Source organism: Diabrotica virgifera, chromosome 7 (genome assembly GCF_917563875.1).
Source record: "Diabrotica virgifera virgifera chromosome 7, PGI_DIABVI_V3a".
Lineage (NCBI taxonomy): Eukaryota > Metazoa > Arthropoda > Insecta > Coleoptera > Chrysomelidae > Diabrotica > Diabrotica virgifera.
Window position 1 is genome coordinate 156,158,580 of NC_065449.1, and position 12,364 is coordinate 156,170,943.

Genomic DNA, 12,364 nt, shown 5'->3' on the forward strand with positions numbered 1-12,364 from the left:
TTATGAAAAATCGAATAATTTGAAATATTTACAAAAATATTTTAAGTTGTTTATCAACATTCCGGATGTGGATGGTTGATAAGGAAAGAGTGCAGACGTTATTTTTGCAACAACAGGAATCCGTTAAAGATATGACAAACCACAATGCTAAAAGGCCGGATGGAGTCGGATGATAACATGTAACCACAGTTGTTATTTGTGTAAATGTTATCGCATATTTTTAAACCCACAAGGTCTTGTTTTTGCAAAACATGGAAATCTTATCTCTGAAATGAACAACGTAACCGTGAGAATGTAAACATGTGATCACGTTCGTGTTGCGTGGGGGTAACGAGCTGCGGAATCCTTTAAAAAACAAATCATTGACATTGCCAAAACGGCATTACAACATATCTTCTTTGCTAATGATCCGATTTTGACGTATGAGGTATCAAATGAAAGCGGTGGCGACACAGATGGCAACTATCAATTCTTCTTCTGTCAACGTTCAACATTAATTGCCAATTCTTCTTCTTCTTTTCCGTATAGTGCCTAACAGAACGTGACAGTGCCTAACAGAACGTGATGTGCATAACGTCACGTGAATCACGCGACGTAAATAACGTGACGAGAATAACGTGACCTGATGGTTTCTAATGGCCTCTAATGGTCTCTGCTACACTCTATTCCCTAATGGCATAGACTATTTATCTTTAAACCATCCTAACAGTGTACCTCTTTAACGTGACATTTTACCGTGAATAACGTAACGTGAACGACGTTCGACGCAGGAGATGTGCTCCAAAGTTGGAATTTATTGAGACATTTCACGCAGAACATGATCAGTACTAGTATGAATCCCATCGAGTACATACATAGGGTAATGGAGTTTCAAAGTAAACTCAGCCTGTTAAATAAAGATATTAAATCATATGAGGATTTAAAACAAATTAATAGCCAATTCAATAGTCTGCATATTGAGGGGCAAACGTGGAGGTCTGAAGAGCAGCAGCAGCAAGGTCTTTACGCCTTTAGAAAACTACCACAAGCTACATATCCGTTAAGACGTATTCAGCCTACACCATGGGAGCCACCAACAGCGAGAATATGAAAAGTGAAATAGACAATGTCTTGTGTAATATTAGCATCTGTATTTATTTTATTTTTGAAATTGTAAAAAGAAAATTTCAATCTTCATGTAATATAAGACTTGATCAATAAATAAGGTGTTTAAATAAAAAAACCAACATAATCTCCAACATATTTATTAATACATAGAAAAAAATTACAACGGTATTACAGTAGAAGAAAACCAGTGTCGTAGACGATCCACATTTCTTTCGGTGCATGAAAATAGACCAACAGCGTGGCAGGGGTTTGTAGCAGGACCAACGTTTCCAGTAGCAAGAGGCGTACCATCAAACTTGCAAACATCAATAAGAAGGGGAAAAACTCCAAAAATGTGGCATTTCTTGCTTAAAAATTCGGCCTTTTGTTCTCCTCGGACATATATGTAATCAGCGGCATACAACAACTTGGTTTCAAGTATTTCATTTAGTTTGGACAATTCTACATCTCCATCAGAATATCGAATACCAAGCAGTTTTTTCTCCACGTATGATGCCGTCTTCTTATCCTCATTACTTAGCGCATTGAATGGTTTCGGAGGTAAAAATATGTAATGGCTTCGTTTAAAACCTATTTCGATGGTAAGTTCTTTGGGAACAAACCACCCGTCCACATCGAATCCCTGAATATCTATGAATGCTACTCTCATGATGACTGCTCGTGTACTACTGACACCTCATGCGTCTAAGTTAGACTTTTTACAATTTCGGTGAGAGGGAAGTACTCCATTACACAGTCGTGAATAATAATACAATAGACCTTGGTGTTGGCGGGAAAGCCAGTAGACGCTTCAATATCGAGTTTTACGTCAACGGTGGATGCTTTCATGCTTTCTTCTTGTTTCGAGCAATCGATAACGAACAACGCATGATGCTGGAAAGCTAAGAAATCAAGTAGAGGTCGTTTTTGTTGGGAATGTATGTAGCTTGGGTAAAATTCGGTATAGTTGAAATAGGCCTCGTTGTAGTCAGTTTTGTTAAAATCCAACTGCATTCTCTCGTTTGGCCAGTATTCTCCATTTAACGATAATCTAATACTTTGGATGCTGACATTGTCAAATAATGTGGGATCAGATGTGATTGTGTTACGTTTGCCTGTTTGAAAGAAAACAATGACATAACGTGGTCTTTCAACGGATGTGCTAGTTTTAACAGCCCAAACTTCACGCCTAGCACCTTTGGTAATGGCAGGCAATTCGTGCAATTCCCACTTTCTAAATGGAATAACTATAGGCTGATCTTGTTGAATGGATTTCATGAGTTCCAATTTAATTTCATCATTTGGAAATATGTGCTTCACTCTGAGTTCAATGTTGGTAATTTTAATCTTGGCGGTTGTAACAGTTGTAGTTTTGTCAGCGTTTTGTTTTTCTTTAATGACAATGCAATCGTTGTCGTTTCGAGCTCGAACTAGTCTTATTGTTTGACGACCACACGTAATCATTGGATAATCGTTGAAAATGTTAAAAATGTGCTTAAGAGGCATCTGTATGTTGAATGAAGTATCGTTAAGAATTGGGTCCTTAGGGTAATTCCATCCAGCCATAACCATATAATTAGAATCTTCTTGAGTATAACATGTCATGGCACGTACAGCACTTACGATGCCAGGATCCCGCACTGTTTCCATCTCCCTTGCGCTTTCGCTGTACGTACACGAATCGAAAAGGAAGGCACCCACATTATTTGCTAGTTTGACATCGCCATTTCCAGTTATTTCAAGTGATCCTTTAATGCATAACAGGGTTTCGCTCATGGCAAAAAACGAGTCAACTTGATTAATGCTAAATTCAACAATATCATTGCAGTTGAATGATTTGATGAATGGTGCATAAGTTCGGTATTCAGCCTTTCGAATTGATTCATCAAAGATTGGCTTACGATAAATATCAAATATTGGAGGCATTACTACGCTGTCTGAACGTGCTCGTTTTCCATACATTGTTGTCATTTTTGTAGTTTAAAACCAAGTGATTGTAAAAACAATTTGTTTGCGAACGTAAGATGTTGCCGCTTAGACTGCTGCACAACTAATGACGTTCTTGGAGCAGTAGATGGCCTTATTACTAGGCCCATTTCCCTCGTGATCTAAGTTCCAAAACCAACGTGCTCTCTTCTCCTCTAAAGTTTACAGGTCGTCCTTCTTGATCGAGAGCCAAGACAGTGATATTGGTAAGTTCACGCTGTGGCACAACGGGTAAATACAACAAATTGTGAGGAGTTTCGTCAATTGCGTACCCAGGATTCGATTGTATGACAAATTCATAGATCGTGTGACCAGGTCTGTTACCGTCGAAGGCTCCGGTACTAATGTTGCATTCAAAGCGTATGCTAGATACTTTAATAATCCTAACAGGTAGATCCGAAGAATATGTTTTGCCGGGAGGAAGTATTGCCGGAGAAAATCCCAATACTGTACCAAGACTATCTGGTTGCTTAAACGAAATCTTATATTTGCTAAATATTTGGCACTGTAACGTGTTGTGGTTAGGTTTTAGACTAAATATCGTTTCCGGTCGAAGCTCATTGCCAGCACCCAGTTTCTTTTGTATGTATTCTTCAATATCGACAATTTCATAACATCCATCGGGAAAATCAAATTTTGTCAATTGGTTTTTGTCATTGTAGTAATAAAACTTGTTATTTTCAATGTTTGGTATACTGTTGTAGGAATGAAAGGCACGAAGAGCTATTTCATAATCTTTGTTCGGATCCAACACGATTGGTGTGAAAGGTTGAAATGAAAATGTATAATTGGTACTAACTACTCTCAACAACTGCGACATGATGACTGATTCATACCAATAGATTAATAGGTTATATAGCGGAATAAAAATCAATTTTATGTTCGCATATTTTTTATTTGTTCCAAAGCAAGTTTACATAAATGGCAAGATGCTTGAGAATTGGCTGGTCCATCCCAGTGAGTCCTCCAATCTGGCCTGTTGTAATGTACGAAGCACGGAAGTAGTATCTGCAAGTTCCATTCTCCTCGATATTCTCCCGGCAATTTATGCCATATATATAACAATTCTATAGGTTCTACAGTTCGTATAATATAATCTAGCGGTATTAATTGTAGTTCTTCTTTACTGAATTCCTCAAAACGTTTTTTGTGAAACATGTGATCCATAAGCAGTTCCATGCCTTTAATATGCTCCATTATATAAAAACTTTAAGCATAAATGTCCACAAATGATTTGATTATAAGTTTGATACTGATGATTATTGTAGAAAATTCTGGCACGTGCACCCAAATATTTCACAAGTTCTTTGGTCGGCTTCAGATTACCAAATGAATCGAAATACTCTACGTCATCGTTTGTCTTTCTATATGCTACCCAATGTGTTCCGTTATGTGTGGACACATCCAAGTTAACTATTGCACGGCAAAAGTAGGTAGGTCTGCTTGGAAAAAATCAACCAGTCTTTCTTTAAGCCACTCAATTATGGTTGCCCACTCGTTTGTGTGTAAACTGATTTTGTTACAAGTACCATGACGATACAGCATGATGGATGGTGAAAAATCTCGAGCTGGAGATAATCCAATTTTGATGTTGAAAGAGCTCATTGGATAGGTAGATTCTAATAAATAATATGGTTCATTTGTGGCAGCTTCTTCAAATTTTGCCAATACTCGATCTAATTCGGCGTCAGGACTGGGTGGCTGACTGTCATCATCATCATCATCATATTCTACACTAAATGATTGACTATCGTAGCCGCTATCTTGAGAACACATGGTGTTGTAACTGAATATGCCACTGTCAGGAGAACTCATCAGGTCTGTTGGAACTACGTATGCCGGTTCGTTGTTGAGAGAATTTATACTGTTCCCTTCCCCCACTCTTGCGGGCAATCCTTTTCCAAAAAATGTATTGCTACGCGGCGGATTAAAAGGTAGATCCTTAAACTACATCTGAACTATTGATCCAACTGTTGTGTTTGCTATCCAGTCCTAGCCATTTAACATACATCTTGGTGCCTTTTCGTCTAAGTACTTTTTCAACCAAGTAAATGTCGGGATTTTTCGTTTTCTGCAATTCTTCTTCGTAAAACCCACCGCTAATCGGCGCACCTTGCATGTCTTCTAGCAAATACGTTATGGGATTTGTTATCTTTACTTGTACAATTCTAAATAATTCTGTAGTCCAATTGGGCGTGAAGGCCTTTTCAAAGAAATGTTTTGCCTTTGATACACGTACAATGTCGCCAACTTTAAATTTTCGCGGGCCGGCAATCTTTAAGTGACTATAACTTTTGTGCAAAATAGCTTTTTCGTTGGATTTGTTGACCTGAGAAGGTTTGTATCCTGTTTTACTATGTTTCGTATTATTGTATTCCTCGGTGATTACAGGTAGGGCGTCTAACCATTTGTATGATCCATGTAAACTGAAATACTTGTACAACTTTGCTTTCAACGTTCTAATAACTCTTTCACAAATGGCAGCCTTTTTAATCGTGTAGGTGCTGTAATGATTAATTTCGTGTTTTTTCATTAAATTTTGAAATTTTTTGTTGTAAAATTCCGTTCCCTGATCGGATTGTAGGTTCTTCGGCACTCGTTGAGTATGGGCGAGAATGTCCGAAAATGCCCGAGTAATTTCCTCACCTGCCTTAGTCTTTAGAGGACGTGTCCATACAAATTTTGAAAAACAATCAATTACAACTAGTATTAATTTATAATTTTTATTCTGGTGCGCATAAGGACGCATTTCAGCCAAATCCATTTGCCACAAGTCATCGAGTCCTTTGATTATTGTTCGTCGACGAGGATAGTTTTTGCGTGCATGTTTATGCAATTCGTTCACCACCTGTTCTTTAGACATTCTTATATACGACTTTCAATTGCTTTTAGGCGAGTATCTATATTCATCGAATGAAGATTGTCTACTACACCCTGTAATGCTGCGTTCATTTCTTTTATCGTCTTCTCCATCCGGTCTACTTTCAACGAATTTTTTGCAACTTTATCTGCAGCCATGCTAACGTTTTTATCTATGTCATCCGAATTGTTGATGATGTCTTGTTTAATTGTAGCAAGAGTACCATTAATTTCGTTTATTTTAATTTGCATCGAAGCATCATGTGTCTGTAGAATGGGAATTGTAGTTTTATGAAGCTCTTTTCTTACTTCATTAAGGCCGATGGTTAAATCCTGTATATCATTAGTTTTTTGCTGCAACAACTTATTTACATTATTCTCCGTATCCTTTTTTACTGTATTTAAATCATCTTTGATTATTTTTTGCAGCTTTTGCTCGAGAAGTGGGACTGTGGTTTTATGAAGCTCTTTTCTTACTTCATTAAGGCCGATAGCTAAATTATGTATATCATCAGTTTTTTGCTCCAATATCACACCATGTGCTTGAATTAATGGCAGGTGTACGTTACGCAACTCCATTATTTGAGCATCAACGTATTTTTTCGTTGCAGCATCACCATTTTCCGATGGGTCCTTAACATTACAAATTTTTACATGTTCGGCATTAATATTACCGTCAGAAGTATGTGGAAATGTAACTCGCATCACCTTTTGGGCGCTACCACCACCACCACGAGAATGATGACCGAATTTGTCGACGCTCATAATGGAAATGATGTTGTCATTCCCAGTTACTCTATTATATTAGCTTCTTTTAGTTCATTGATGATAGCCACGATTTCGTTGTCGTGAGATGTGTTGCCGGCGTCTTTTGAAGCCACCAAGAGTTTCAGCCGATCAACTAACTCATTGACATCATCCCAATAAATATACTCTAAGGGTGCAGCGTTGTATGTTAAACGAGAGTCATCCAACCCCGTTCCTGTGACCGTAGATGAAGATGCTGACCGAGCTGTTTTCGTTCTGGGTTCAAGTTCTTTTTGTGATCGAGTTGCATGCTTTTTCATTGTTGTCTCAGATGGTTTGAATAGAGGTTTAATAATTGCATGGTATTTTTCTCCGCTGGACCCTTTAAGACGTCCTAAGGCATCCAGATGAATTTCTGTGTTAATCAACAGTGTTTTATACTTTTGTAAATCGTCTTCATTATACTGTTCTGGGCTGGCATAAAATAACAGGTGGTATAGGCCTGGCGTACCACCTAACCTACGTTCTTCAAAATCACGTTCTCCAATTATTACTATGTCTCCATTGGTTTTGTCAAAGTTTATTCGACGTTTTCCCAATATCCATCCACTAATAGTATCATAAAATGGACCATAGTTTCTATCGATTTTGTCATCTTTTCTCAAATATTCTTTTATGTGCTTGTGACTTAGTGGAGGATAGCGGCCGATAAATTCTTCTGTGGCATCCATCGGAATCTCGTTAGAACCGGAGAGTGGCTCTTGAATAATGTTTTCATCAGGTGTCGCTATATCGGGTGCATCAAGAAATACATCCTCCTCATCCTGCTCCTCCTTTTTCACCTCTTCTTTTTTAACTTGTCTAAACTTGTTATCGATAGCATGATGTAACGTTTTTGATGATTGAGCAATATCCTTGAGAGGTGTCGAGATTGGTTTAAAAAGTTTATTTAGTGACTCATCTCGTTCAGTCTTGCCTAATTTCAATGCCAAATATTTCTTGCGAATTGCTCTAGCCAACTCGGCGACTTTCTTCTTGCGCATGGCAATGGCAACCGTATCATCTGACATTTTGTTGACGACTAAACAATTAGCTTACAATTTTATATATTTATCAAATCCTTTGCGGTATCGACCATTGTTGAGGGCAAAATCTTTCATAATTACCAGCGTGCCATACCTGTCACGCCAACATTCTGAACACATTTTTTTAAATTGATCAAATGACACGTCTGGTGATACGTGTTCATCAAATATATGTTTTAAATTTATCTCGTCTTGCTTGAATAATACAATCATGTTACAATTGTCTCTTATTAGCTGCTTCGGTATTTTTGAATATGTTTGGCATAAATAAGCGGCATCGATATCTTTATGTCTGCACATGGAATAATACTCGCGAATCTTCTGCTGTCCATCACATGCAACATCGTCAAATAAGAACACTGAGTTTGCTTGAGCTTCGTCTGGACCGATAATTTCTTCATTGTCTTTGAATGGAAAATACCCAACACCTTTAACTTGCGCTATTACATCTTGCAGTAGTTGGTATTTCGGTTGAAAGAGGGATTTCGAATAAACATATACATTTTTGAATTTGGCGCCATTTGGATTAAATAAAAGTGATAGCATGACATTAGTTTTTCCGCATCCACTTGGACCGCAAATAATGGCCCTGAATGAGTTTGGTAATAATTTTCCATGTTTACTGGTTGTCACTTTCTGGACAATGTCTAGATTATCAATTGGCAGCGTCTGCTCTTGTTGAACGACCTTCATCGTGTGACATGTGTAGTAAATAAGTACGGCAATATATTATAGATGTCGCCACTTGCATGTCATCAGTCCAATGTTGGTCTTCGAAGGAGGCGGTCTCGTGAACACTCTCATTAATAAACTGCCGATTGAGCTTCATATTCCTGGTGGTTATCAGTATTGTGGACCTGGAACAAAACTAAAAAAACGTCTTGCACGCGGAGATCCAGGAATTAATCCATTAGACGCAGCGTGTAAACAGCACGATATCGCTTATTCGCATCATACATCTCTCGAAGAACGCCACAAGGCCGATAAAGAATTGGAAAATAGAGCCTGGGAGCGATTCAAGTCTAAGGACGCTAGCTTTGGTGAAAAAAGTGCTGCTTTAATTGTAACCGGTGGAATGAAAACCAAAAGAAAGTTGGGAATGGGACTTCGTCGTGGAAGAAAGGGACGTTATTCTTTCAATCGAGATGTTGTCTCACAAATCACAAAGTCCATGAAGAGAGGAGCATCGTTACAAGATACTGCTTTGACGGCTGTACGAATAGCAAAATCGGTAATTAAAAGACTTGGCGGTCGCAAAGAAATTGATGTCCCACGAGTATTGCCACTAAAATCTGGAGGTTTCCTACCCCTCATACCTCTATTTGCAGGTCTTTCTGCTTTGGGGGCTTTAGCCGGCGGTGCAGCAGGGGTGGCGAAGACTGTGGTTGACGCAAAGAATGCCCAAAAGAAATTGGATGAAGACATACGTCATAACAAGGCGATGGAACACATCGGATCAGGTCTGTACCTGCGTAAGAAACCCAGAGGTGGATTTGGCTTGTATTTGAAAAAAAACTTCCAATAAAGCTACCCAATCGTCCGCTGTACGACTTGGACATTGCACATTACGCAAAAATGCTTAAAATACCGCATTTTCGAGGAGTTTTCATGAATGACACTCTGCCTAGAGACGGTCCTCGACAGCGAGAATGTGCAATAGTTAACTTGGATGTGTCCACACATAACGGAACACATTGGGTAGCATATAGAAAGACAAACGATGACGTAGAGTATTTCGATTCATTTGGTAATCTGAAGCCGACCAAAGAACTTGTGAAATATTTGGGTGCACGTGCCAGAATTTTCTACAATAATCATCAGTATCAAACTTATAATCAAATCATTTGTGGACATTTATGCTTAAAGTTTTTATATAATGGAGCATATTAAAGGCATGGAACTGCTTATGGATCACATGTTTCACAAAAAACGTTTTGAGGAATTCAGTAAAGAAGAACTACAATTAATACCGCTAGATTATATTATACGAACTGTAGAACCTATAGAATTGTTATATATATGGCATAAATTGCCGGGAGAATATCGAGGAGAATGGAACTTGCAGATACTACTTCCGTGCTTCGTACATTACAACAGGCCAGATTGGAGGACTCACTGGGATGGACCAGCCAATTCTCAAGCATCTTGCCATTTATGTAAACTTGCTTTGGAACAAATAAAAAATATGCGAACATAAAATTGATTTTTATTCCGCTATATAACCTATTAATCTATTGGTATGAATCAGTCATCATGTCGCAGTTGTTGAGAGTAGTTAGTACCAATTATACATTTTCATTTCAACCTTTCACACCAATCGTGTTGGATCCGAACAAAGATTATGAAATAGCTCTTCGTGCCTTTCATTCCTACAACAGTATACCAAACATTGAAAATAACAAGTTTTATTACTACAATGACAAAAACCAATTGACAAAATTTGATTTTCCCGATGGATGTTATGAAATTGTCGATATTGAAGAATACATACAAAAGAAACTGGGTGCTGGCAATGAGCTTCGACCGGAAACGATATTTAGTCTAAAACCTAACCACAACACGTTACAGTGCCAAATATTTAGCAAATATAAGATTTCGTTTAAGCAACCAGATAGTCTTGGTACAGTATTGGGATTTTCTCCGGCAATACTTCCTCCCGGCAAAACATATTCTTCGGATCTACCTGTTAGGATTATTAAAGTATCTAGCATACGCTTTGAATGCAACATTAGTACCGGAGCCTTCGACGGTAACAGACCTGGTCACACGATCTATGAATTTGTCATACAATCGAATCCTGGGTACGCAATTGACGAAACTCCTCACAATTTGTTGTATTTACCCGTTGTGCCACAGCGTGAACTTACCAATATCACTGTCTTGGCTCTCGATCAAGAAGGACGACCTGTAAACTTTAGAGGAGAAGAGAGCACGTTGGTTTTGGAACTTAGATCACGAGGGAAATGGGCCTAGTAATAAGGCCATCTACTGCTCCAAGAACGTCATTAGTTGTGCAGCAGTCTAAGCGGCAACATCTTACGTTCGCAAACAAATTGTTTTTACAATCACTTGGTTTTAAACTACAAAAATGACAACAATGTATGGAAAACGAGCACGTTCAGACAGCGTAGTAATGCCTCCAATATTTGATATTTATCGTAAGCCAATCTTTGATGAATCAATTCGAAAGGCTGAATACCGAACTTATGCACCATTCATCAAATCATTCAACTGCAATGATATTGTTGAATTTAGCATTAATCAAGTTGACTCGTTTTTTGCCATGAGCGAAACCCTGTTATGCATTAAAGGATCACTTGAAATAACTGGAAATGGCGATGTCAAACTAGCAAATAATGTGGGTGCCTTCCTTTTCGATTCGTGTACGTACAGCGAAAGCGCAAGGGAGATGGAAACAGTGCGGGATCCTGGCATCGTAAGTGCTGTACGTGCCATGACATGTTATACTCAAGAAGATTCTAATTATATGGTTATGGCTGGATGGAATTACCCTAAGGACCCAATTCTTAACGATACTTCATTCAACATACAGATGCCTCTTAAGCACATTTTTAACATTTTCAACGATTATCCAATGATTACGTGTGGTCGTCAAACAATAAGACTAGTTCGAGCTCGAAACGACAACGATTGCATTGTCATTAAAGAAAAACAAAACGCTGACAAAACTACAACTGTTACAACCGCCAAGATTAAAATTACCAACATTGAACTCAGAGTGAAGCACATATTTCCAAATGATGAAATTAAATTGGAACTCATGAAATCCATTCAACAAGATCAGCCTATAGTTATTCCATTTAGAAAGTGGGAATTGCACGAATTGCCTGCCATTACCAAAGGTGCTAGGCGTGAAGTTTGGGCTGTTAAAACTAGCACATCCGTTGAAAGACCACGTTATGTCATTGTTTTCTTTCAAACAGGCAAACGTAACACAATCACATCTGATCCCACATTATTTGACAATGTCAGCATCCAAAGTATTAGATTATCGTTAAATGGAGAATACTGGCCAAACGAGAGAATGCAGTTGGATTTTAACAAAACTGACTACAACGAGGCCTATTTCAACTATACCGAATTTTACCCAAGCTACATACATTCCCAACAAAAACGACCTCTACTTGATTTCTTAGCTTTCCAGCATCATGCGTTGTTCGTTATCGATTGCTCGAAACAAGAAGAAAGCATGAAAGCATCCACCGTTGACGTAAAACTCGATATTGAAGCGTCTACTGGCTTTCCCGCCAACACCAAGGTCTATTGTATTATTATTCACGACTGTGTAATGGAGTACTTCCCTCTCACCGAAATTGTAAAAAGTCTAACTTAGACGCATGAGGTGTCAGTAGTACACGAGCAGTCATCATGAGAGTAGCATTCATAGATATTCAGGGATTCGATGTGGACGGGTGGTTTGTTCCCAAAGAACTTACCATCGAAATAGGTTTTAAACGAAGCCATTACATATTTTTACCTCCGAAACCATTCAATGCGCTAAGTAATGAGGATAAGAAGACGGCATCATACGTGGAGAAAAAACTGCTTGGTATTCGATATTCTGATGGAGATGTAGAATT

General features: G+C 38.4%; 2 protein-coding genes across 2 annotated transcripts; one reads left to right on the top strand and one right to left on the bottom strand.

The window, feature by feature from the left end:
- Positions 1 to 1,791: 1,791 nt before the first annotated feature.
- LOC126888644 (uncharacterized) lies at positions 1,792 to 3,048 on the bottom strand. The gene has a single exon (XM_050657003.1). The coding sequence runs from the start codon at positions 3,046 to 3,048 to the stop codon at positions 1,792 to 1,794; it is 1,257 nt and encodes a 418-aa protein (XP_050512960.1).
- Positions 3,049 to 10,860: 7,812 nt separating this feature from the next.
- LOC126888645 (uncharacterized) lies at positions 10,861 to 12,117 on the top strand. The gene has a single exon (XM_050657004.1). The coding sequence runs from the start codon at positions 10,861 to 10,863 to the stop codon at positions 12,115 to 12,117; it is 1,257 nt and encodes a 418-aa protein (XP_050512961.1).
- The last annotated feature ends 247 nt before the right edge of the window (positions 12,118 to 12,364 follow it).